Below are 27,846 nucleotides of genomic sequence, written 5' to 3' on the forward strand. Positions count from 1 at the left end.
CACCCCAGATGGGACTCGAACCCACAATCCCTGGCTTAGGAGGCCAGTGCCTTATCCATTAGGCCACTGGGGCTTCGCTTGTACAGCGCAGAGGTACACTACTTGTGTCCTCTTGCCTGACTATTATGTTGCATTTCTGATTGTTTTACATTTCATTACATACTGAAGGTTGTTTCTTTCATTTCAACTGCTTCATGTTTTTAAATGCACGACAAATTCTCCCTCCACAGCAAAGCTGAAGGAAAATTGCAACCCAGAATCTCAGTGGCAATTGGAATATTCATTTGGAGAGGAAAAGAAAAGAAAATGCTGGGAGTTTTTCTGAACAATGTCGTTGCACTTTGCATAAACTAAACTCTGCATCCCTTTGGGAGGCGTGCAGCCCGTTGGGACTGCAACAAAAGAGGAACAGCAGATGCTGCAATCTTGCATGGAGTCTTGCAAAGTGCTGGAGGAACTCAGCCTCTGACTCTGAAGAAGGGTTCTGACCTCAAATGTCGCCCAGGGGCGTCTCTTTCACACCGCTACGTGGCAGAGAAACCTCAACACACAACCATCCCAAACATGCCCCCCTTCTGAAACCCAAACCAGATAAAGGCAGCAGCTTCTTAAGATTAATCCACTACATTGTGTTAAAAACTCACCACCCCAGATGGGACTCGAACCCACAATCCCTGGCTTAGGAGGCCAGTGCCTTATCCATTAGGCCACTGGGGCTGTACATGTAATAGTTCACACCATTGACCATTTTTTTGTTACAAACATACAAAAAGGTTCCCCGGGTTATGGAATTTATTCACAAAATGCTGGAGTAACTCAGCAGGTCAGGCAGCATCTCAGGAGAGAAGGAATGGGCGACATTTTGGGTCGAGACCCTTCTTCAGACCCTTCTTCAGACTCCATGCAAGATTGCAGCATCTGCTGTTCCTCTTTTGTTGCAGTCCCAACGGGCTGCACGCCTCCCAAAGGAATGCAGAGTTTAGTTTATGCAAAGTGCAACGACATTGTCAGACTGAAGAAGGGTCTCGACCCGAAACGTCGCCCATTCCTTCTCTCAGCAGGTCAGGCAGCATCTCAGGAGAGAAGGAATGGGCGACGTTTCCGGTTGAGACCCTTCTTCAGTCTGAAGAAGTCAGTCAGACGTCAGAAGGAATGGGCGACGTTTCGGGTTGAGACCCTTCTTCAGTCTGAAGAAGGGTCTCAACCCGAAACGTCGCCCATTCCTTCTCTCAGCAGGTCAGGCAGCATCTCAGGAGAGAAGGAATGGGCGACGTTTCCGGTTGAGACCCTCCTTCAGTCTGAAGAAGTCAGTCAAACGTTTCGGGTTGAGACCCTTCTTCAGTCTGAAGAAGGGTCTCGACCCGAAACGTCGCCCATTCCTTCTCTCCTGAGATGCTGCCTGACCTGCTGAGTTACTTCAGCATTTTGTGAATAAATACCTTCGATTTGTACCAGCATCTGCAGTTATTTTCTTACACTACCCGGGTCATGGAAGACTCGACCTACGAAATTTGACTAAATACAAATTCTCCCATAACTGCTTAAATAATATTTCAAGTTTGGAAAGTTAGTTGAAATGCAACTTCAGGAGTTGTGGAGTAGGGAAGCAGTTGGTTAATTAAAAAGATAACCAATCTATTAAAAAAGAGAAAGGTGGAAAAGAAGAAAAAAAGTGGATACTAGCTCAATATGTGTATGAAGGAACTGCAGATGCTGGTTTAAACCGAAGATAGACACAAAATGCTGGAGTAACTCAGCGGGACAGGCAGCATCTCTGGTTAGAATGAATGGGTGCCGTTTCGGGTCGAGACCCTTCGTCAGACTTACAGATTAGCATTGATTGAGGTCTGACGATGAGGAAGCCAAGGATTCAATTGCAAAAGGGGGTATGGAGGCCCAGCTCTTGAGGTTGGAGATATGTTGAACGCCAGTGGTAGTCAATGAACAGCAGCCTGACTTGTGTGTTCCTGTTATCCAGGTGGTCCAGAGCAAAGTAGAGAACCAGCAAGATAGTGTAGGAAGGAACTGCAGAGTCTGAAGAAGGGTGTCTCGACCCAAGTGTCTCGACCCAAAACATCACCCATTCCTTCTCTCCAGAGATGCTGCCTGTCCCGCTGAGTTTACTCCAACATTTTGTGTCTACCTTCGATTTAAACCAGCATCTGCAGTTTTTTTTCCTACACAAGGAACTGCAGATGCTGGTTTATACCAAAGATGGACACAAAATGCTGAAGTAACTCAGCAGGTCAGGCAGCATCTCTGGAGAAAAGGAACAGGCGATGTTTCAGGGTGGGACCCTTCTTCAGACTTTTTTGAGTCTGAAGAAGAGTTCCAACCCAAAACATCACTTTTTCCTTATCTCCAGAGATGCTGCCTGACTCACTGTGTTACTCCAGCATTTTGAGTCGATAACCAGCAATATAGCATCTGCTGTTGACATGTTGTGGCGATAGGCAAACTGAAGGGGATCCAGTTCATTTATGAGGCAGGAGTTGACTTGCACCATCGTGAATCTCTTGAAGAACATGATGTAGTTCACCGTGTTCTTCTTAGGCACCAGTACAATTGATGCCCTTTTGAAGCAGGTGGAAACCTCAGATCACAGAAGGGACAGCGAGTTGGTCTGCACAGGTCTTCAGCACTTGGCCGGCTACTCCACTGGGCCAGACATTTTGCATTGATTCATCCTCCTGAAGGGATATAAAGAATTCCAGGAAAGACAGTGCCAAATTTGGAAGACCGCGAGTCCGAAGGCTTAGGAAAGGAATGTAATGGTGATCTGCAACAATGGCAGAAAGTCAAGTTTTCAAGGTTTTTTTGAGTGGACGGACGGGAAGAGATTTGATAAAAGGACTCAGTCTTTGAGGAGTTCAAGACTTGGGATTGGTAATATCACCAAACATGGGACCAGGAAGAAAAATTAGAGTCGGTAGTTTCATTGGAATTTCCTAAAAGGACCAGGGGAACTCTGTCCATAGTGTAGGAAGGAATTGCAGAGTCTGAAGAAGGGTCTCGACCCAAAACATCACCCATTCCCAAGGGTGAAAAATGAGTTGAAACCCAAACATAATGTTCCAAACCCTGGTGGTATATGTGAATCTGTGAGCTTAAAACCCATTTATTTTCACTTCCCGAACATAACCCCTCACATTGACTTCAACCAACATCTTCTTTTTTTTTGTTGCTTGGTAACCAGCTTTTTTAATATGATATTTACAATACAATAAAACAAAACATAACCCACCACCTTAGTACAAGACAAACAAATATACTACTATACAACTATGTTACAATCCTTGTCCAGGATGCATTCCACCCCCCGTGTTGCCCAGCGGTCCCGGAAATCCCCCAGGGTACCCGTGGTCAGTGCGTAGTCCCTCTCTAACACCAGTTGAGCATAGGAGCAAAGAGGTCCTTCTGCAGTTGTACAGGGCCCTAGTGAGACCGGGCCCTAGTGAGGCCGCACCTGGAGTACTGTGTGCAGTTTTGGTCTCCAAATTTGAGGAAGGATATTCTTGCTATTGAGGGTGTGCAGCGTAGGTTTACTAGGTTAATTCCCAGAATGGCGGGACTGTCATATGTTGAAAGACTGGAGCGACTAGGCTTGTGTACACTGGAATTTAGAAGGATGAGAGGGGATCTTATCGAAACATATAAGATTATTAAGGGGTTGGACACGTTAGAGGCAGGAAACATGTTCCCAATGTTGGGGGAGTCCAGAACAAGGGCCCACAGTTTAAGAATAAGGGGTAGGCCATTTAGAACAGAGATGAGGAAAAACCTTTTCAGTCAGAGAGTTGTGAATCTGTGGAATTCTCTGCCTCAAAAGGCAGTGGAGGCCAATTCTCTGAATGCATTAAAGAGAGAGCTAGATAGAGCTCTTAAGGATAGCGGAGTCAGGGGGTATGGGGAGAAGGCAGGAACGGGGTACTGATTGAGAATGATCAGCCATGATCACATTGAATGGCGGTGCTGGCTCGAAGGGCCGAATGGCCTCCTCCTGCACCTATTGTCTATTGTCACCCGGCTGCGGACGCAACCCTGGAAAAGGGGCAGGCAGCTGCCTCGGGCATCAGCCAACATCTTGGTCATCTACCCCGTATCTCCACGCGGCTTGGTGTAAAGTATTTGAAATCTCGCCTGTGAAGCATCTTGGACATTTTACTGTGTTAAAGGTACATGTTAAAGGTAACAAAACAAATCTTCGTTGCAGTTTACAAGCTACGCCTCAAAATAATCACATTAAAAGCATTTATTAACACTCTTACGAATTAAGCATACACAAACAGCATTGGACAATAATTACAAATATATATCCTACAAAACTTTGGATTCATACCAAGACTTCCAATGCGGTTTGAGTTTATGAATGTTCAAGGCTGATCTAGCCTCTTCAAACTCTTGGCTAATCTCTCCCAAAACCTATCCCCTACAAGTTTTTTCCCCAATCATTCACATGTTCTGTGCACAAGCTATTTAATAGTGACAAATATCATTCTCCCAAATATTGTCACATCTTCACCTTGTTTGAATTATCAGCCAAAGCATTCACTTGAGAGAGCTATGGAGAGGTTAATGACCGATGGACCCCAAAGGATAATGCAGCATTAGTGCTGATCCAGGTTCCTGGAGTTGTCCAGAATAACTCATCTTAGGACAGCTCAAGGACTTTCCACCATCTATGAGGCACGTCAAGAATGTGATGGAGTATTCTCCACCTGCCTAGATAAATGTACCACCACCATTTCTCAAGCTAAACACTATTCAGGACAAACCAGCCCACTTGATCGGTACCCCATTCACAACCCCGCTCATTCATTCCTTGAAACATCAACACACAATGTCTTCAGTGTTAACCATCTGCTGGGCGTCACAGTGGCGCAGCGGTAGAGTTGCTGCCTTACAGCATTTGCAGCGCCGGAGTCCCGGGTTCGATCCTGACTACGGGTGCTGTCCGTACGGAGTTTGTACGTTCTCCCTGCGAACGCATGGGTTTTCTCCGAGATCTTCGGTTTCCTCCCACACTCCAAAGACGTGCAGGTTTGTAGGTTACTTGGCTTGGTATAAGTGTAAATTGTCCCCTAGTGTGTGTAGGATAGTGTTAATATGCGGGGATCGCTGGTCGGTGCGGACTCAGTGGGCCAAAGGGCCTGTTTCCGCGCTGTATCTGTAAACTACACTAAACATCTAAAAATCGCACTGTAGTTACTCACCTCTGTTAGACCAACAGCACCGCCCAAAGCTAAGATCTTGAACAACCAAAATGAACCTGGACAGCAGGTACATGGGAGCACCACGACCTGGTAACCTCTAAGTCACACGCCACCCTGTCCTGGAAATGTATCACCATCTCTTCATGTGTAGGAAGGAACTGCCGATGCCGAAAAAGGGTCTCGACCCAAAACATCACCCATTCCTTTTCGGGACAACGGGACAGGCTGCATCTCTGGAGAGAAGGAACGGGTGACGTTTCGGGTCGAAATGTTTCGCAATACACTCTGTGACCACATTTTGGTACATCTCAGCTCATTAATAGACCAGATGGAAGCAAGGTTTACTATGCGGACTGCCTCTACTACACTGGACCTGGGGGAACCCAATACTAAAGTTAGAAAGATAGCCTATGCCCCGGCATTGACTCTGAAAAGCATAAATATTCAGCAGCGATAGGTTTACATCTTTCTTCAAAGCTCGGAGTGAGCATTTGAAGCATGGACAGGACTATATATCAGTTCCAGACATCGCCACACAACAGTGGTCTTGTTTTTCATGGCTACAGATATGTGCTGAGTAACTCTGCGGAGCCAAGCTGCAGGTATTCGAGTTCTTCTTTGGTCACTGTCTTGCTCTCGAATGCTCTCCGCTTCTCAAGGGACTCAATAATCATCTTGGCAAAGTCGGCCTGAAGTCGCTGCAAGTTTTCCCTGTGGAATAAAAAACAAATAAATGACTCCCCAAAGTATCTGATCTCCGTTAGTCTATATATATATATATATATACGTTGCAACAAGAAAAGTGAATGGATACCACCAACTCTGAAGAAGGGTCTCGACCCGAAACGTCACCCATTCCTTCTCTCCTGAGATGCTGCCTGACCTGCTGTGTTACTCCACCATTTTGTGAATAAATACCTTCGATTTGTACCAGCATTTGCAGTTATTTTCTTACACTAGGTGGAGCTAAGAAGGAGCCATTGTTGGCCATGGAGCGACCACCATTACCGACCGGTCCGTGCCGCCCATCTCACTTACGTTGAGGGAGGTGCTGGCAGTGTAAAGTTGCGATCTGTTTCTCCCGTGAGCCAATAGGTGACTTCAGTTCCTCTTCCCTGAAATGAGACAAAGGGTTCATTACTCCACATGTGGACCACACTGTCTCTGAGTCTGCCTGGTTGTGTACGAGAGTCCCCAGCCCTCTCCACCAGTACCTAACATCAATGCTACTCTGGGGATCGATCTCCCGCGGGCCTCTGTTTCATACTCCGCCACCTCCAGTTTAAATTCCATTTGGAATACTTTGGAGGGCCAAGAACCAAAAATCCCGAGGAGGCTGTGGCCTCAAGTCCCACACCACCAAGGCCCGGAGCACCTGATTGATGATGCCTGAGATGTGGGGATTCTAAAAAAAGGACTTGTTAGACGTTTGGGAAGAGGCTGTGCAGACAACCTCACAGATATTGAAATTGTGACATCAACAAGAAAGGGGAAGAGTGCAACTGTGGTAACGACGACAGATCTCCCCGCCATCTTGCTTAATGATGGCAACAGTCAGGTGATTTACATCATATTATTAACCAACAGCACCATTCTCACCAAAGATACGAGAGGAACAAGATGAACCACACCGATGAACCACTCAGCCTGTACTGAAGTGTAGTACGCAAAGGAGCGTAACGTCCGCCATTTTGGTAGGCAAAACCCGCCGTTCGCTCTGCCTCTCGCAGTGTAATCAGTGTTTTGGGGGAACAGTATGCGTGATGATACCATAAAAATGCAGAATATATCTCATCTATCAATTCCCAGATTTTTGTTCTTTTTCTTTTTAAATGTTTCCGCAAGTTTCTGCCTACTAAAATGGCGCCGTGACATACTACGGTTTTTAGGGTCGAGTGGTCTATCTTGTTCCTCTAGTATCTTTGATTCTCACTGAAGTCTGGAGTCAAAAATGGCTGTGGGATTGTGCCAACACTTTTTCAATCTTTCCAACTGCAATGTTGAATCTCACCTCCAACAACCCTCCTAGCGGAAAGGAGATAATCTTCAGAATGAATGAGAAAGTATTCAATCAATAACAACTCCACTCCAGAATCAAAGTCACTCAGGTATCAGTGGTTGCAGCATGAAGATGATACCTGTCTTTACGTATGCACCGAGCCATTGTTTAGTTTATTGTCACGTGTACCGAGGTACAGTGAAAAGCTTTTGTTGCATGCTAACCAGTCAACAGAAAGACAATAAATTATAAGAATCGGGCAATTTACAGTGTATACATACATGATAAGGGAACAACGTTCAGTACAAGATAAAGCTAGTAAAGGGCGATCAAAGATAGCCCGAGGGTCAACAGTGAGGTAGATATTAGTTCAGCACTGCCCTCTAGGTGTGGTAGGATGGTTCAGTTGCCTGATAACCAGTGGGAAGAAACTGTCCCTGAATCTGATTGACAGGTTGAATGAAGCGTATGAGTGGAGGGGTTTTAAACTCAACATTTGTTAGAGCAAGCTACCAACCAGTCCAACCATAACGCAGCACCTCCGACAATGACCATTCAGGGCAAGGTCCTGGAAAAGTGAACCACGTCCTATATCTAGGCAGCCACCTTCCAACAAAACAAATCCATGTATCCATCTGTTCTCCTATCCCTGTATATATTGGTCCACCTCCATGTTGAAAATCGGAGCAGAAGAAAGAGAATTGCACTGAATTGGGTTAAATGATGAGAATCACCATTGTATATGGTTATATATATATATATATATATATTTCACAAAATGCTGGAGCAACTCAGCAGGTCAGGCAGCATCTCAGGAGAGAAGGAATGGGTGACGGATGGGTGACTGAAGAAGGGTCTCGACCCGAAACGTCACCCATTCCTTCTCTCCTGAGATGCTGCCTGATCCGCTGAGTTACTCCAGCATTTTGTGAAATACCTTCGATTTGTACCAGCATCTGCAGTTATTTTCTTACACTACATATATATATATATATATATATATATATATATATATATATATATATGTGTTTCCAAATACACAGGACGTAATGTTAAAAATCCAAAAAGCCAAATGTCAACTTGCTCCCGGTGGTAATCGGAGGCTTATGCACTCACCTATGCTCCTCCGATGTTGAGAAAGGCTGGGCAGACACATCATTGGGGTTATCAAGTGGGCACCTGGTTTCATCAACGTTTCGCTGATTGGGCCCACGACGCCTCCAGTAGGCTCGGTGGTGCGTTCTGGCATCCCAGAATCACCCCCCTGTATATGATTATCATAATAATCGTAATGATTAAGAATTACCTTCAGATAGGTTTCCCCTCGCATCTCATATTCAAATTTACACCCTGTCCTCTTCAGTATATTGATCGTTGATTGGTTAACATGAATTCTTAGTGCTGCAAAAATAATATTTGTTTTTTATAATGTAGTTGAACAAAGAGCCTTAACTTTTGAAATACACTACCAATGTAGATAAAGCCAGATTAAAAAGAAGGAAAATGGCCTCAACCTAATCTTTCATTTGGTATTCATTAAAGGGAACTTTATTCTGTATCTAATCCATACTGTAGCTGCCTTGAAATTATGTGACGGAACAGTGCAGTGGGAGTTCTACTCTGCGTTACGTTGAGCTGCACTTGCCCTGGGTGTGTTCAATGGGACAGTGTAGCCCTGGGAGTGTATGATGGGTAAACATGTACACGACAGTGTATCTAACCACTACAACATCTGCCCTGAGGACATTTGATGCAATGACTTACAGCAAGCATTGCTCTGTATCCACCTCAAGCTATATGTTGTGTAGGAAAATAACTGCAGATGCTGGTACAAATGGAAGGTATCACAAAATGCTGGAGTAACTCAGCGGGCCAGGCAGCATCTCTGGAGAGAAGGAATGGGCGACGTTTCGGGTCGAGTCTGAAGAAAGATCTCGACCCGAAACGTCACCCATTCCTTCACTTCAGAGATGCTGCTGAGTTTCTCCAGCATTTTGTGATACTTTCAAGCTATATTTTAAAACACAGAGAGGCCAGACAGGCGTGTACAGGCAGTTACAATTGAGATGTGGACAAGGAGAATATAAAGAGAAACAGGCAAACAGAGAGAGGCAGAAAGAAAGAGGTCAACAGAAATGGAGAGACATTATCTGTAGAAGGTATATCGGAAGGAATTGCAGATGCTGGTTTACACCGAAGATAGACACTAAATGCTGGAGTAACTCAGCAGGTCAGGCAGCATCTCTGGAGAAAAGGGATAGGTGATGCTTTGAGTCCAGGCCCTTCTTCAGACTTCAGTCTCAACCCGAAACATCTCCTATTCCTTTTCTCCACAGATGCTGCCTGACCCACTGAGCTACTCCAGCATTTCATGTCTATCTGTAGAAGGTAACAATAGCAAGAGACAATAGACGATAGACAATTGACAATAGGTGCAGTAGTAGGCCATTCAGCCCTTCGAGCCAGCACCGCCATTCAATGTGATCATGGCTGATCATACACAATCAGTACCCCGTTCCTGCCCTCTCCCCATACCCCCTGACTCCGCTATTATTAAGAACTAACTCTTTCTTGAAAGAGATAGTTAACTCTCTCTTGAAAGCATCCAGAGAATTGGCCTCCACTGCCTTCTGAGGCAGAGAGTTCCACAGATTTACAACTCTCTGAGTGAAAAAGCTTTTCCTCATCTCCATTCTAAATGGCCGACCCCGTATTCTTAAACTGTGGCCCCTGGTTCTGGACTCCCTCAACATTGGGAACATGTTTCCTGCCCCTAGCGTGTCCAATCCTTTAATAATCTTATAGATTAAGAGAGAGGCAGAGAGGCAGAGAGGCAAAAGAAATAGATGTAAGCAAAAAAAAGATGAGAGGAACACGGGGACAGACGCAGAAAAGAAAATGAAGATGTAGAGAGAGATTCAGAGAGACAAACAGGTATCAGGTGGGGAAACTGGCAGCATGTAAATGGATTGAGGGAGGTTGTGAAAAGGAGAGAGAGGTGGATGGAAAAAAAAAAGTATCTTACGCAAGCCTGTAGACTCCATACGTGAGGCTGTGTTGACCACATCCCCGAATAAACAATATCGTGGCATCTTGGTTCCCACCACACCCGCAGCACAAGGACCTACATTAGATAAAACCACAGTGGGAGAAATGAGAACAACACCAGTCAGAGGCCACTTCGCCCAAGTTTATGCCAGTTATTGGGAAGAGCAATTTCATTAATTACACACCTCCGATTTTTCCTCATTACCCAGCAAATGTTTCCTATTCAAGAGTTTAACCCATCGAAAATGATTACTGAATCTGTTCCCCACAATCTTCTGGTCTAGGAAAAAAACTGCAGATGCTGGTTTAAATCGAAGGTAGACAAAAAATGCTGGAGGAACTCAGCGGGTCAGGCAGCATCTCGGGAGAGAAGGAATGGGCGACGTTTCGGGTCGAGTCTCGACCCGAAACGTCGCCCGTTCCTTCTCTCCCGAGGTGCTGCCTGACCCGCTGAGTTACTCCAGCATTTTTTGTCAATCTTCTAGTCTATATAAATTCCTATATTTTATACACTAAAACTCTCGTTTGTTTGTTTGTTTGTTCCTGAACTACAGCCAAACGGTACACAATAGCGCGACAATTTTAGGCCCATCTTACTCACCGTCGTCCCTTTGGTGCTAATGGAAGAAGTTTCATTGAAATCGGTGTTATATTTTTCAAGTTATTCACATTTTAAAGTTTAAATCTATGTCCTAGGGAGGGAGGGGGTGGAGGGAGGGAGGGGGGGGAAAGGGGGGTTGAGGGGGATGGAGTAGGGGGGGGAAGGGGAGGGGGAGGAGGATGGGGAAGGGGGGAGGGGGAGGGAGGGAGGGGAAGGGGGAGAGGAAGGGGGAGGGGAAGAGGGAGGGGAAGGGGGTGGAGGGAGGGGGGGAAGGGGGGTGGAGGGAGGGAGGGGGGAGGGGGAGGGGAGGTTTGGGCCCAATGGGTCCACTTGGTCTAGTTCTATATATATCCCGGGTAAGACCATGGGAGCAAGAATAAGCTCGCTCGCTATTCAATGAAATCTTGGCTGATCTGTTCTCCGGCCTCAATCCCTTCAAAATCCTATAGTTCAAATTCTATCTCAGCCCTGAAGGTACAAAAGAATTCGCTGCACTAAAATAATTTTCCTCATCACTACTCAGTATCTTTTATCAATGATATTTTAAATCCTCTAAAACCTGACTCTGCTACAGTGTAAACTTTGTTCTAAAACTTTTCATAACTCTGCACATATGTACGCAGGCAGCCCCCGTGATATTGGGAGGGGTCACCTTCATAGAAGGCAGTCCATAACACGATTTTCCGTAATGCCAAGCAGTATAATGCATGTTTTTATTGTGTTTATTTACTTTTTCCCGCATAAATTCTGCAAGCGTGAATTTTATTCCACATCTCAAAGTTGTGGCCACTGATTTCTGACTTCTGAAAGAGTAAATTTGCGTTACATGAACGACCACAACACGAGAGTCACTGGGGCATTCTCATGTTAGCCCTCTCCGGCCCTCTAGGTCATTGAATTCCTGCACTCCTGGCATCATTCCAGCAATCCCTGCCCGTACTTTCCCCCAGGACTGTGAGTTTTTTCACCTCAGGAAAAACAACTGCAGATGCTGGTTGAAATCGAAGGTAGACACAAAATGCTGGAGTAACTCAGCGGGCCAGGCAGCATCACGGGAGAGAAGGAATGGGCGACGTTTCGGGTCGAGACACTTCCGAAACGTCATCCATTCCTTCTCTCCCGAGATACGGCCTGACCCGCTGAGTTATTCCACCATTTTGTGTCTAACTTCTTTCATCTTCATGTCCACATAAAAGGAAATGATTCGAGAGACATCTCATTGCACTGTATCTCAAGATTTTCTAATCACTCAAGTCAGTCAAGTCAAGTCAAGTCAAGTCAAGTTTATTTGTCACATACACATACACGATGTGCAGTGAAATGAAAGTGGCAATGCCTGCGGATTGTGCAAAGAAAATTACAATTACAGCATATAAATTAAAATTAATACAGAAAAGAAAATTTAGTCCCTGGATTTATAATAGTTAACAGTCCTGATGGCCTGTGGGAAGAAACTCCGTCTCATCCTCTCCGTTTTCACAGCGTGACAGCGGAGGCGTTTGCCTGACCGTAGCAGCTGGAACAGTCCGTTGCTGGGGTGGCAGGGGTCCCTCATCATCTTGCTTGCTCTGGATCTGCACCTCCTGATGTATAGGTCCTGCAGGGGGGCGAGTGTAGTTCCCATGGTTCGTTTTTGTGAACATTAAGTGTTCCCACATTCCTAGTTACCTGAGTGAATACCGATCCTGATCCATATAGGGAGGCTGGGCAGGTGAGCCAGCTCAAATGACCCCATGAAGTTTAAAATGTCCAGAGCCATCCGGGTGATGTCCACCGCGTGTCTGTTTCCATTTCGCTTTGGCAAACCTGATGCCACCATGTAGGCATCTCCAATGGTCTCCACCTAATGCATTTGAAAGAAAAATAGTCTCAAGAGACAATAGACAAAAGAGAATAGATGCAGGAGTAGGCCATTCGACCCAGCACCACCATTCACTGTGATCATGGCTGATCATCCACAATCAGTACCCCGTTCCTGCCCTCTCCCCATACCCCCTGACTCCGCTATCATTAAGAGCGCTATCTAACTCTCTCTTGAAAGCATTCAGAGAATTGGTCTCCACTGTCTTCTGAGGCAGAGAATTCCACAGATTCACAACTCTCTGGGTGAAAACGTTATTCCTCATCTCCGTTCTAAATGGCCTACCCCTTATTCTTAAACTGTGGCCCCTGGTTCTGGACTCCTCCAACATCGGGAACATGTTTCCTGCCTCTGGCGTGCACAATCCCTTAATAATCCTATATGTTTCAATAAAATCCCATCTCATCCTTCTAAATTCCAGTGTATACAAGCCTAGTCGCTCAATTCTTTCGTAGTAGAATGCTCTCATTGTAGAAACATTGATAGAGGTAGAAAATACCTTTTTATCCCTTCAAGAATTTCAAAGTTCTTTATTAACAAGTAAATATTGCGTTGGTAATATGGACGAAGATTTTTCACAGTGTTCCTAGTTTAGAGATACAGTGTGGAAACATGCCCTTCGGTCTACTGAGTACATTCCGACCAGCAATCCTTGTACACTAGTTCTATCCGACACACGAGGAACAATTTACAGCAGCCAATTAACCTACAAACCTGCTCATCGTTGGCGTGGGAGGAAACCAGAGCACCACGAGAAAACCCACGCAGTTACAGGGAGAAGGTAACAAACTCTGTACAGACAGTACCCTTGGACAGGATCAAACCCGGGTCTTTGGCGCTGTAAGGCAGCAATTCTACCGCTGTGCCGCCCCTGAGACCTAAATCGTAGAACCCCAAGTTATTGTGCACAAGTGTTACATGGAGACCAGAACTGCACACTTCATGGTCTGACCAAGGTGAATGTGAATGACATTTTCTCAGTGACAACAACTCAACTCATCATCATCTGCGGTCGCTCGAAGCGAGTATGACTGTCAAGTCAAGTCAAGTCAAGTCAATTTTATTTGTATAGCACATTTAAAAACAACCCATGTTGACCAAAGTGCTGCACATCTGATCAGGAAAAAAAAAAGAAACATACAGTGGCAGGCAGCCAAACACAACGGCGCGGCCATCTTGAACAAAATGTTTAACTAAAGCAGAATTCCGCCTGTCAGCACAGACAAAGTTTCAATTTAACGATTCATTCCCAAGGTAGCATTTCCCGCAGTGCACAATCACCCAGTACCACAGACAGCCATGCTATTTACTTGATCACTGGATGTGGACACATCTAGCAGTGCCAGTCTTCACAGTCCATCACTGACTGCTCTTGCCAGAGCTGTGAGGCGATTGTCAACCACGTTGGTGTGTGCAGCATATACAATGTTTCTGTTCATAATCATTGCCATGGAGACCTTCTCTCCAAAGAAAAGGATGCCTGTGCGTGACTTTGTTTAACGTGGGGAGACTGGTGCACAGACAGCCACCACACGGTCCTTGACAGATCTGGGTCAGGATCCAGTGGCATGGAGTCCAAGACGACCGGGGAAACATTATCTGAATGGTGTCAAGTTAGGAACAGGGGACGTACAACGAGATTTGGGTGTCCTAGTGCATCAGTCACTGAAAGGAAGCATGCAGGTACAGCAGGCAGTGAAGAAAGCCAATGGAATATTGGCCTTCATAACAAGAGGAGTTGAGTATAGGAGCAAAGAGGTCCTTCTGCAGTTGTACAGGGCCCTGGTGAGACCGCACCTGGAGTACTGTGTGCAGTTTTGGTCTCCAAATTTGAGGAAGGATATTCTTGCTATTGAGGGCGTGCAGCGTAGGTTTACTAGGTTAATTCCCGGAATGGCGGGACTATCATATGTTGAAAGACTGGAGCGACTAGGTTTGTATACACTGGAATTTAGAAGGATGAGAGGAGATCTTATCGAAACGTATAAGATTATTAAGGGGTTGGACACGTTAGAGGCAGGAAACATGTTCCCAATGTTGGGGGAGTCCAGAACAAGTCAAGTCAAGTCAAGTCAATTTTATTTGTATAGCACATTTAAAAACAACCCACGTTGACCAAAGTGCTGTACATCTGATTAGGTACTAAGGAAAAAAAATGAAACATACAGTAGCACATAAACATAACAGCACATACAAAACAGTTCACAGCGCCTCCTCAATGAGCCTCAAACGCTAGGGAGTAGAAATAGGTTTTGAGCCTGGACTTAAAGGAGTCGATGGAGGGGGCAGTTCTGATGGGGAGAGGGATGCTGTTCCACAGTCTAGGAGCTGCAACCGCAAAAGCGCGGTCACCCCTGAGCTTAAGCCTAGACCGCGGGATAGTGAGTAGCCCCAAGTCGGCCGACCTGGAGTTAGAGAGGTGGGTTAGAAGATTTTTGATGTGGGGGGGGAATGTCCATTTAGGGCTTTATATGTGAATAGGAGGAGCTTGAAGTTGATTCTGTACCGTACAGGGAGCCAGTGGAGAGAGGCCAGAATCGGCAAGGGGCCACAGTTTAAGAATAAGGGGTAGGCCATTTAGAACTGAGATGAGGAAAAACTTTTTCAGTCAGAGAGTTGTGAATCTGTGGAATTCTCTGCCTCAGAAGGCAGTGGAGGCCAATTCTCTGAATGCTTTCAAGAGAGAGCTGGATAGAGCTCTTAAGGATAGCGGAGTCAAGGGGTATGGGGAGAAGGCAGGAACGGGGTACTGATTGAGAATGATCAGCCATGATCACATTGAATGGCGGTGCTGGCTCGAAGGGCCAAATGGCCTAGTCCTGCACCTATTGTCTATTGTCTATTGTCTATTGTCAACTCAACCAAAGACAGAACCTCCCAGGTCCACCCATCTGTCTCCTCTTACCTTGTAAACATCATGATTGTCCAGGATGTGATCAAAGTTCTTGTACATGTCATTTAGCATGTCGACCACTTCCATGGGGGTGCTGAACTTACAGATGGTGGTGAATCCCACAATGTCACTGAAGTAGATGGTCACTTCTTCAAAAAGCTCAGACTCCACACAGCCAGTTGTTTTCAGTGATATCACTACAGGCCTAGAACGGAAAGCAAAAGTGAAATGTGGTCCTTTTGATTTGAAGAGTTGGATAAAATGACACTGACGTGTATTCGTAGAGCATCATTAATGTAGTAAAACATTCAATTGTTTTTCACAGGAACATTGACCTCCCTAAACTTCAAATGGATCTTCCAAGAGAGAGCGTCGCAGTGGTGCAATGATCAAGTTGATGCCTTACAGCGCCAGAGACTACAGGTTCGATCCTAACTATGGGTGCTGTCTGTGCAGAGTTTGTCTGCTCCCCCTGTGACTGTGTGGGTTTTCTCCAGGTTCTCCAGTTTCCTCCCGCATTCCAAAAACGTGCAGATTTGTAGGTTAATTGGGATCCGTAAAATGTCCCTGGCGTGTAGGATAGAACTGGTGTGCGGGTGACCATTGGTCGGCGTGGATTCAGTTGGCCGAAGGGCTTGTTTCCACTCTGTATCTCTAAATTAATCGAAACCACCGCACCCTTTAACCATGTTTTTGAATCTGAAGATACGGGTGCTCTTCAACTTACGATGGGGTTAGGTTCCGATAAACCCATCGCAAACCGAAAAAATCGTACGTCGAAATGCATTTAAATACGCCTGATCACGTGGCCGGAGGCGAGCTGCGGGTCGCTGCCATTGCCCAGCGTTTGCACCATTGTAAACACAAAATATCATACGTGGAAGCATCGTTAGTCGGGGAGCGTCTGTACTCGTACTTTCCTCCACTCCATGACCATGAACTTGCTGCGTTTTCTGGACATGGTTTAATTTATTGGGGGCCAGTCTTACAATTACAACTTTTGGTATGAGATCAAGACCACACTGTAAGAGTGAATAATGGAAAGACATGAAGCCAAGAATACAAGAAAACAAGACAACAGGTGCAGGAGGAGACCATTCGGCCACTCAAGCCTGCCCCGCCGTTCAATATGTTCATGGTTGATCTATAATGGTTTCAAGTCTTCTTCTGTGCCAATTCCCCACAACTCTTGTATCCCACGAGATCATTTGATCTTTCAAACATTTATCCATCTCAAACTTAAATATACCTTATTGGTAGGGGTACTGAATGGGGATGATCAGCCATGATCCCAGTGAATGGCGGTGCTGGCTCGAAGGGCTGAATGGCCTACTCCTGCACCTATTGTCGATTGTCTAATGATAGGGCCTTCATCACCTTCAGGGGCAGAGAATTCCAGAGATTCACCACCCTCTGAGAGAAGTTGTTTCCATGCACCTTAGTTTTAAATGACCAGTCCCTGTCTTTGTAATCCCCTAGTTCGTGACTCTCCCCTGAGTGAAAATGAGAATATATGCTATTAGCTGATATAGTTAATTAGAGATATTGACATTTTGTTGTAGATAGTTGAGATGGTTTCTTTTGTTATTCATCATATCATATCATATATATACAGCCGGAAACAGGCCTTTTCGGCCCACCAAGTCCGTGCCGCCCAGCGATCCCCGTACACTAACACTATCCTACACCCACTAGGGACAATTTTTACATTTACCCAGCCAATTAACCTACATTATTGTTTTAGCTAATATAAAATGAATGCTTATTTTCAGTAGAAAGCAGTAAGATGGATGCTTGTGGCAGAAATGTTATCATTGGGAATGGAATGTGTTTGTCCCTCAAGGAGTGATAGGGAGTAGACAGAGGCATATAGGGGTTCTTTGTTCTTAAATTACTCCCTTGTCTGATAGTGTTAGCTTGTGTATTAAAACAGATAAGAAGCAAGGTCGCGCAGCTGTGGGATTGCTCGTGTATAAGAGATACACCTCGACAGGAACAGGGAGAAGGCAGGAACGGGGTACTGATTGAGAGTGATCAGCCATGATCGCATTGAATGGCGGTGCTGGCTCGAAGGGCTGAATGGCCTCCTCCTGCATCTATTGTCTATTGTCTATTGTCTATTGTCTATGGTCTATTGTCTATTGACATCTACCATGTCAAGGCCCCTGAAGATGTTAAATCAATTTATAGACCCATCTGGAATAACTCAGCGGGACAGGCAGCAACACTGGATAGAAGGAATGGGTGACATCACCAGAGATGCTGCCTGTCCCACTGAGTTACTCCAGCATTTTGTGTCTATCCTCGGTGTAAACCAACATCTGCAGTTCCTTCCTGCGCATATAGACCCATCTGGGCTGACAACCAAACCAATGGATTATTTCAACAGGTGACAGATAAGAAGGTGAAGATTTGACATACCCGTGTTTGTTTCCTTTGACAATTCTCCCATCCTTGTACATCTAAACCAACATTCCTTCTCCCTCACATGCCTACATAATTTCCCCTTGAATTTATCAATACTATTTGCACCAGTGACTCCAATTTTCACTCTCTGGGGTAAGTAACAGGGCCAGTGAGGATGAGGATTTTCTCAGCTTTACAGCCATCCAGTCGACCCGAAACGTCACCCATTCCTTCTGTCCAGAGATGCTGCCTGTCCCGCTGAGTTACTCCAGCATTTTGTGTCTACCTTCAGTTAGATGCTTAATCAGACGTCAAGATTAACCATTGAAACCTGCACATGGGATGGCAGACCGCCAACTGGCGGGAGAGATGACAATCCAGAGTAATGCTATCAGAAACCGAGGATACAGACCAGCCTGGTAGAAATCTTGCTCACTTGGGAAGTAGCATGTAGTTCAGCTCATCTGCCCTGTCGCGTTCGGCTTTGTACAGGACTGTTCTCTCTTCCACCAGGTGCTCCAGGTTCTTTGAGTACATCTGAAGCCGACGGATCAGCGTGTCCATGTAGCTCTTGTTGGTCTCACTGTGGAATGTGCTGCAAGAGAGTCAACAACAACCTGAGGCAGCTTTTACTACACCGTGGATCGTCATGGCCTGATGCGGCAATTCCATCGCAAGAAGCTGCAGAGAAGGGTGGTCTCATGTCCCCCCCCTTCATGGGCACTGCCCTCCCCATCAAAGGGACATTGACCCGAGGCACTCCACCATCCACCGTCACACACTACACTGTGCTTTGCCAGCACATTCTCAATGGTGCTCAAACTAGAAAATTGGCAATGACTGTTTCTCAGTCCAGAACAACAAGACATGGGGTCGGAAGGTTCCCTTCAGCCCATGTGCGGATCAGGATTGAATTTAAGGTAGATTTATAGCACGGCACCAGAGGAAAATGAATGCCAATTAAGAAATCCCAGCACAGCAGACCTGGAGGAGTTGACAGATGGGAGCATTGTGGGAGGGGGATATCTACAGGTGTGTGTGTGTATGTGTGTGTGTATGTGTGTGTGTGTGCATGCGTCCATGTGCGCATGTGTGTGTGTGTATGTATGTGTGTGCATGTATGTATGTGTGTGCGTGTATGTGTGTGCGTGTATGTGTGTGTATGTGTGTCTGTGTATGTGTGTATGTGTGTGTGTGTGTATGTGTGTGGGTGTATGTGTGTGCGTGTGTGTGTGTGTGTGTGTGCGTGCGTGCATATGTGTGTGCGTGTATGTTTGTTTGTATGTGTGTATGTGTGTGTGTGTGTGTGTGTGTGTGTGTGTGTGTGTGTGTGTGTGTGTGTGTGTGTGTGTGTGTGTGTGTGTGTGTGTGTGTGTGTGTGTGTGTGTATGTGTGCGTGCGTGCGTGCATGTGTATTGTGAGCGGTGGGGGATGGGTGAAGGTGGATGGTGGACCAATAATTTCAACTCTAATCTTCATAGACTTTGCCAAGCCAGATTAGTAAGTGTTACAAATCCATTCCCCAAGTACATGGGATGCAAGATACTGGATGATCACCCGTGCTTTGATTAAACGGTGCAGAAGGCTGGCATGAAGAATTGCTCCTTCCTGTTCCCATGCCAATTGCTTCGTACATAATTCTGGATTTCCCCGAGTCTGAAATGTGTTGCCCCTTCCTGGGTACAGACATTGTGTGCTCAACTACAAGCTTCATCCTGAACTCCACTAACCTGAATATTTTGGCCAGTGTGGCCTCAGTTTTCTTGAAGTCTGGTCTTTTTTCTGGATCTTCTTCCCAGCAGCTCTTGATCAGCCCGAACACCTGGAACACGAAAAGACATGAATAGTATCAATAGTGAAATCTGGGCTCACTTGGAGTTAATGAGAACTCTTCTCGGAGAGGGGAGGACGGGACAGGACGAGACGGGACATCAAGTTAATCTGACTTGATTGCAGATAGACATTAGATTAATTTAGTCCGAACTCGTAGACAACAAAAGTCTCGGGGGTGGGGAGGTCATGGGGTAATTCCAACTACATTGGATCAACCTACCTGAAGTTAGAGAGACGGAATACTGATCAGTTTCTGATTAAGGGTTAATCAGGTCTGAACCCATTGGGACCAAGATGTCCAGTTCTACACTGCCATCGTAGAGTCTGTCCTCGCCTTCTCCATCATGGTCTGGTTTGGCTCAGCCACCAAGCACGACATCTGGGGGCTGCAGCGCATCGTTCGATCAGCCGAGAAGGTTGTTGGCCGCAACCTTTCCCCCTCATCGACGAACTGTACACTGCAAGGGCCAGGAAGCGAGTGGGCAAGATCATCTCTGACCCCTCTCACCCTGGCCACAAATTCTTTGAGGCACTTCCCTCTGCAAGGCGACTCCGGACCGTCAAAGATGCCACAGCCAGACATAAAAACAGCTTTGTTCCACGAGCAGGAGCTCTACTCAACAACCAAAGGTCTGTAGTCTCCTTTTGCTCTGGTATTTGATTTCATTCACACGTTTAAACTATAGTGTTTTATTCTTAATGTTTTATGTTTTATTCTTAATTGTTTACTGTACGTCATGTTGTTACTTGCGAGCGGAGCACCAAGGCACATTCCTTGTATGTGTACATACTTGGCTAATAAAATTTATTCAATTCAATTCAATTCAATCATTCAAACTTCTCCTTGCTTTTACCTCCAGTTCTCTGTCCGTGGCCGTCTCCAAAGGAAGACTGGGTCGAAGTGGAACAGATTCATTTGCCATCATCACCCTCTTCAATTTCTCTGGACAAACAATAAAGGTAAACAATCCATTTACCATCTGAGCAACAAATGGGAGGGTTCATAATTCACAGCATCAGTAAACTCTTTGCTCCAAGGGCTTCAATCTTCTCATGTTTGTGGAAACAAACGGGAAGGGATTAGAGTTCTCAGATTCTCCACTGCGTTGCAATAGTAATGAAGTTGACACGGCACGGTAGCGCAGCGGTAGAGTTGCTGCTTTACAGCGAATGCAGCGCCGGAGACTCAGGTTCGATCCTGACTACGGGCGCTGCACTGTAAGGTGTTTGTACGTTCTCCCCGTGACCTGCGTGGGTTTTCTCCGAGATCTTTGGTTTCCTCCCACACTCCAAAGACGTACAGGTATGTAGGTTAATTGGCTGGGTAAATGTAAAAATTGTCCCTAGTGGGTGTAGGATAGTGTTAATGTACGGGGATCACTGGGCGGCACGGACTTGGAGGGCCGAAAAGGCCTGTTTCCGGCTGTATATATATGATGATATGATGTGTGTGATGGTCTGGTCTGGATAGTTGCAGTCGCAAGCAGGGCTATCTGTCTGTCATCCCCCACTTGTGCAGGTGATGGAGGGTGCGGATCCTGTTCAGGGTTAGCCATTGCTCGCGATGGAGGTCAAATCCCGGTGGTTTCACTGTGGGGTCTGTGTAGGTTAATTGGCTGGGTAAAATGTAAAAATTGTCCCTAGTGGGTGTAGGATAGTGTTAATGTACGGGGATGGCTGGGCGGCACGGACTTGGTGGGCCGAAAAGGCCTGTTTCCGGCTGTATATATATGATATGATATGATATGACACCAACAGTGACACAGTGCAAGCACAACTGGTGAGTTTGCCAGTGATAATTAAACAAGTTTACAACAGCTTGCAGAAACTTTAGTCTGAAGAAGGGTCTCCATCCGAAACGTCACCCATTCCTTCTCTCCCGAGAAGCTGCCTGTCCCGCTGAGTTACTCCAGCATTGTGTGTCCACCTTCGATTTAAACCAGCATTTGCAGGGTTTTTTTCCAACACACTATGCAGAATTTGCTACCAAGTAACTTACAGGAAATGTTTTATGAAAGAGAGGGGGGGGGGGGTATAATTTAAGGGGAACATTAAATTTCAAGATTCGCAATACTCGAACAACAATGAAAAGATCTTCTATGTCAACCAGTGGAGTAAAGCTATGGGACAGAATGAATGCGGAATTAAAACAATATTCAAACATCATCCAGTTTAAAAACAAATATAAACACATGATTTTTTTCTAGGTACAGTGAGGAGGGGGATTAACAGTCACCAGGGGTCTACATATAATAACACATCATTATTTAAATAAGTATATCTATATGAACATATAAGGGTGTGTGAGTATTTTTGTATTAATATCTGACTTATTATACGGGTGGGTGACTATATTTGTATTTATATTTTGTATGTAAATGGCCGGGTATATGTATATATATGATTGGCCTAATGTAAGTATATATATCAGATGTAGTTAATATAGATATTATTGTGTAAATAGGTGTATTCATATGATTGTAGGGGTGAGTGAGCATATATGTAGTTATATATGTATTTTAGGTATTAGTTATTATAGATAATACGATAAATATTGATTAGGGAACGGGGGTAGGGTTAAATAAGATCACGTTTCTTCCTACTCCTTTTCGCACATGTAAAGACGTTAAGTAATGGATGAAATTCTTTGTATTTCTTCTGTTTTTTTGTGTTTATTTTGTTTTTTAATTGATGTCTTTTAACATGTACGAAATAAAGTGATAGAAAGAAAGAAAGAAAGAAAGAAACTTTAACCTTGCTGCCGTTTAGAATGATGTGGTAAATAGTCACAGAGAAACCTAAACATACCACTGCTCTGAAGAAGGTTCCCGACCCGAAGCATCACCCAGAGGTCCTGCTGCCTGATCCGTTGAGTTTCTCCGGCACTTTGTGTCCATCAACAGCCATCATAGTATCCATCAAATAACAGTTGATATTTGTGATATTCCAGAAACAGCCCTTATCTTTATGCAACTATGACGTGTATTACCTTCAGGGTTGCTACATGCTTGAGTATGGAAGGTATTCTTTCGAAGGATGATCTCCTGACATATGATTCCATAACTGTACGTGTCACCTTTCTGAGATATTCCCTCCTCCCTCAGGTGTTCGGGGCCTGTCCACAGACCTAGTAACAGAGGCCGGAGGGAGAAAGTACGTAAATGAACACATTCTACTTCTGGAAGATAGGCACAAAAAGCTGGAGTAAATCAGCGGGTCAGACGGCATCTCTGGAGAAAAGGAACAGGTGACGTTTCGGGTCGAGACCCATCTTCAGACTTCAGAAGGGTCACCTATTCCTTTTCTCCAGAGATGCTGTCTGACCCGCTGAGTTACTCCAGCTTTTTGTGTCTATCTTCAATTTAAACCACAGTTTAAGAATAAGGGGTAGGCCATTTAGAACTGAGATGAGGAAAAACTTTTTCAGTCAGAGAGTTGTAAATCTGTGGAATTCTCTGCCTCAGAAGGCAGTGGAGGCCAATTCTCTGAATGCATTCAAGAGAGAGCTAGATAGAGCTCTTAAGGATAGCGGAGTCAGGGGGTATGGGGAGAAGGCAGGAACAGGGTACTGATTGAGAATGATCAGCCATGATCACATTGAATGGCGGTGCTGGCTCGAAGGGCCAAATGGCCTCCTCCTGCACCTATTGTCTATTGTCTATAAACCAGCATCTGCAGTCCCTTCCTACACATTCTACCTCTTGCACAGACAAGTGGAAGCATCTGAAAGGAAAGCATTTGCACTTCTAGAAACACTTTCACAACCTCAGGATGTCACAAAGCGGTGCAAAGGACGTTAGTACTTTACATAAAATAATGGCAACCGTACTTTATGGGATGCAAGCTATCTGTTACATTTAGGGAAACACAGCAGCCAATTTGTACGCAGCAAAGTTTCACAAAAATCGATGAAATACAAATATGTTTTTGTGATGATGTTTGAGGGATATATATTGACCAGAATTTTCACCCAGAGAGTTGTGGAATTCTCTGCCACAGAAGGCAGTGGAGGCCAATTCTTTGGATGAATTTAAAAGAGAGTTAGAGCTCCGGTGCCATAGTGAGGTCCACCGGAAGTTGGAGGAACAGCACCTCATATTTCGCTTGGGCAGCTTGCAGCCCAGCGGTATGAATATTGATTTCTCCAACTTTAGATAGTTCCTCTGTCCCTCCCGTCCCCTCCTCCTTCCCAGTTCTCCCTCTATCTTCCTGTCTCCACCTATATCCTTCCTTTGTCCCGCCCCCCTGACATCAGTCTGAAGAAGGGTCTCGACCCAAAACGTCACCCATTCCTTCTCTCCTGAGATGCTGCCTGACCTGCTGAGTTACTCCAGCATTTTGTGAAATAAATCTCTTCATTACACTCCGTACCATCTCTCCTCCACCCACCAACGTAAGATCTTTCAACTTTTTACCTCAGACTCTGGTCACCCACCAAGATGTCCCCCCTACTTGTTGCCCACCTTTTTAAATCAGTAAATCAGTCCCTTGTAAATCAGTTTGGATTTTTTGTCACATGTCAGTGAATAACAAAAAAGACCGACCCTGTGTTTTCCATTCTTAAACTTTCCAAAGTTCACCTTTCTGTGGCATAGCAATGGCATTACACCCAAAGTCGGTCATTTTCACAACCATCCGATTGTCCACCACGCAATTCGTCGACTTTAGATTCCCATGAACTCCTATGTGGCTTGAATGTAGATATGACATACCCTTAAAAATAAAGTCCAATATATCAGTTGCGAATTAAATGAGTTCAGCATGAAACATCCATATAAACACAATGCAGTGTGGTGTAGACTTTTAAAGTAGAACCTGAAAATTGAATGTAACATGATAGATGATACTTGATGTGATTGATGCAGGATATTTGATGTGAAGATATGTGATGCAATGTGTTAGCTCTATTAGTTGACTATTTTACATTTCACTGTACAGTTAATTGTTTGCCTCTTGACGTGTGTTCTGCTGCTCTGCCTAACCTGCCCTGGGAAAGTCTCATGTGATGTTGCCGAGGGAACTTTAATTTGTTTTGTTTAAACTGTGTTGAATCTGCCCTTGGAATATTTGATAAGGCAGCGTAGTGGCAGCTATGTTCTATATTAAATCTGTGCTGCCTTTAAATGTTTCATAAGATGGTCATAGAATCATACAGCACAGAAACAGGCCCTTAGGCCCAACTCACCCATGCCGACCAAGATGCCCCATCTACACCGGTCCCATTGCCCACGTTTGGCCCATCTATATACTAAAACTCTCGTTTGTTTGTTTGTTTGTTTGTTCCTGAACTACAGCCAAAACGGTACACGATAGCGCGACAATTTTAGACCCACCTTACTCCCCGTCATCCCTTTGGTGCTAATGGAAAATGTTTCATTAAAATCGGTGTAATATTTTAAAAGTTATTCACATTTATAAGTTTAAATCTATCTCCTAGGGAGGGAGGGGGCAGGGGGAAGGGGAGGGGGGAGGGGAAGGGGGGAGAGGGGGGAGAGGGAAGAGGGGGGGAAGAGGGGAGGAGAGGGGGAGAGGGGAGGGGGGGATGGGGAGGGGAGAGGTTGGGGAGGGAGGAAGGGGGGAAAGGAGAGGGAGGGGGGAAAGGAGGGGGAGGAGGAGGGGGGAGGGAGGGAGGGAGGGAGGGAGGGGGAAAGGAGAGGGTGCTGCACCAATGCAGGAGAGGTTTGGGCCCAACGGCTCCACTTGGTCTAGTATCACCCTTAACCTTTCCTATCCATGTACCTGTTCAAAAACTTTTACATGTTGTTATTGTATCTGCCTCAACTACCTCCTCTGCAGTTCATTCTATATACCTACCATCATCTGTGTGAAATAGTAGCCCCTGACTCCATGAACCTTTTACTCACACACAGTCATACATATAAAATCAGGTAAATGCGCAGAGACGTTAAGCAGGAAGAAAAGGTTTGACTTATTCTGGTTTGCAATGAAACTATTTAAGAAATCGCCAGAATTTTTTAAAATTACAAATGATGTTTGATTGGATTGATTTCACAAAAAGGTGGAGTAACTCAGCAGGTCAGGCAGCATCTCAGGAGAGAAGGAATGGGTGACGTTTCTGGTCGAGACCCTTCTTCAGTCTGAGGAAGGGTCTCGACCCAAAACATCACCCATTCCTTCTCTCCTGAGATGCTGCCTGACCTGCTGAGTTACTCCAGCATTTTGTGAAATAAATACCTTCGATTTGTACCAGCATCTGCAGTTATTTTCTTACACATTTGATTGAATTGATGTTTCTGGGGTTTTTGCTGTAAAAGTGAGAAAATTGAATCATTGAATTATGAATGGTCTATTTTCAATCTTGGACTGAACTGGAGCTTAAAGCAGCTCCTCATAATCAAGTAACCACTCTCACCTTTGCAATGTCGTACATGACTGATACCTTGAATTCCAAATCCATAAACGTGCCATCGGGATATGATATTGTATCATTCAAAACATACTGATAGAAACAAGGCAGAGAATCAAAACTGTACGACAAACAGAAGTTAATAACCATTGCGGAGACCTATTAACCAAACTTGGTTCCGGTAGCGATGTCAAATTATACAGTGGATACAGTGAGGGCTGCAGGTCATAGTCTCCACAGGCCCAGGTGGTTGGTACAGGTCACTCAGTCATGTTCTTTACTCAGTATCAGCATTGAGATCATGGAATGGATTCGCAGGCTATCTTTTCCACGGATGGAAAAGACAAAACAAAAATAAAACATCTGCTCCAGATGTCAGCTTATTTACATCGGCGAAACCAAACGCAGGCTCGGCGATTGTTTTTGCTCAACACCTTCGCTCAGTCCGCCTCAACCAACCTGATCTCCCGGTGGCTGAGCACTTCAACTCCCCCTCCAACTCCCAGTCATGGGCCTCCTCCAGTGCCATAGTGAGGCATACCGGAAATTGGAAGAACAGCACCTCATATTTCGCTTGGGCAGCTTGCAGCCCAGCGGTATGAACATTGACTTCTCCAACTTTAGATAGTTCCTCTGTCCCTCTCTTCCCCTCCCCCTTCCCAGTTCTCCCTCTATCTTCCTGTCTCCACCTATATCCTTCCTTTGTCTCGACCCGAAACGTCACCCATTCCTTCTCTCCTGAGATGCTGCCTGACCTGCTGAGTTACTCCAGTATTTTGTGAAATAAATACCTTCGATTTGTACCAGCATCTGCAGTTATTTTCTTAAACAAAACTAAGCAGACCTCCAAGTCAAAATTCGCCTCAGCAGATTCAGGCAAATAACGTTTTCAAGTTTGCATTCTGGTCTTATATTAAACCATATTTACATATGTTTGGAGGGAAATTGTCCCAACACGGGCAGGTGGGACGAGTGTAAATGGGACATGTTGGCCGGTGTGGGCAAGTTGAGCCAAAGGGCCTGTTTCCACTCTATGACTCTACATGAAAGAAATACACTTATTTTAAACTAAATTAGCAGACAATCTTGAGATGCTTGAATCTCTTGATTTGAACTATCATTCTCCCCTCACCCCTCTTCTTCGAAGTGACCCACATACATCCACAACGTTCTGGAGATCATATCATATCATATCATATATCTACAGCCGGAAACAGGCCTTTTCGGCCCTCCAAGTCCGTGCCGCCCAGTGATCCCCGTACATTAACACTATCCTACACCCACTAGGGACAATTTTTACATTTACCCAGCCAATTAACCTACATACCTGTACGTCTTTGGAGTGTGGGAGGAAACCGAAGATCTCGGAGAAAACCCACGCAGGTCACGGGGAGAACGTACAAACTCCTTACAGTGCAGCGCCCGTAGTCAGGATCGAACCTGTGTCTCCGGCGCTGCATTCGCTGTAAAGCAGCAACTCTACCGCTGCGCTACCGTGCCGCCCTATGAACACTTTGCCTTGTGGAGTCAAACAATGCTTTAAAAAAAAAAGAAAATGGGATTGACGTCCTGCACAAGATGCTGTGGTGCACACTCTGCCCAACTCCCTCAATCTGCAACCGAGA

The 27,846-nt window shown here is 45.2% G+C and overlaps 1 protein-coding gene and 2 non-coding genes across 3 annotated transcripts in view; all 3 read right to left on the reverse strand.

The window, feature by feature from the left end:
• trnar-ccu (transfer RNA arginine (anticodon CCU)) lies at nt 1–73 on the reverse strand. Its single transcript has one exon. It is a non-coding gene; the product is annotated as a tRNA-Arg (tRNA).
• Nucleotides 74–644: 571 nt separating this feature from the next.
• On the reverse strand, nt 645–717 carry trnar-ccu (transfer RNA arginine (anticodon CCU)). The gene has a single exon. It is a non-coding gene; the product is annotated as a tRNA-Arg (tRNA).
• A 3,213-nt stretch (nt 718–3,930) lies between these two features.
• Nucleotides 3,931–27,846, reverse strand: part of LOC144611400 (guanylyl cyclase C-like) — a 65,897-nt gene continuing 41,981 nt past the window's right edge. Inside the window, exons 16-27 of the mRNA XM_078430470.1 lie at nt 26,228–26,314; nt 24,435–24,567; nt 22,844–22,981; nt 20,709–20,797; nt 19,752–19,843; nt 18,458–18,616; nt 15,628–15,820; nt 12,530–12,704; nt 10,238–10,336; nt 8,519–8,613; nt 6,252–6,328; nt 3,931–5,924 (exon numbers count right to left, since the gene is read on the reverse strand). Of these exons, the coding sequence (XP_078286596.1) occupies nt 5,774–5,924; nt 6,252–6,328; nt 8,519–8,613; nt 10,238–10,336; nt 12,530–12,704; nt 15,628–15,820; nt 18,458–18,616; nt 19,752–19,843; nt 20,709–20,797; nt 22,844–22,981; nt 24,435–24,567; nt 26,228–26,314 (1,488 nt within the window). The 3' untranslated portion in view covers nt 3,931–5,773. The remainder of the gene's footprint in view (nt 5,925–6,251; nt 6,329–8,518; nt 8,614–10,237; nt 10,337–12,529; nt 12,705–15,627; nt 15,821–18,457; nt 18,617–19,751; nt 19,844–20,708; nt 20,798–22,843; nt 22,982–24,434; nt 24,568–26,227; nt 26,315–27,846) is intronic.

Source organism: Rhinoraja longicauda, chromosome 40 (genome assembly GCF_053455715.1).
Source record: "Rhinoraja longicauda isolate Sanriku21f chromosome 40, sRhiLon1.1, whole genome shotgun sequence".
NCBI lineage: Eukaryota > Metazoa > Chordata > Chondrichthyes > Rajiformes > Arhynchobatidae > Rhinoraja > Rhinoraja longicauda.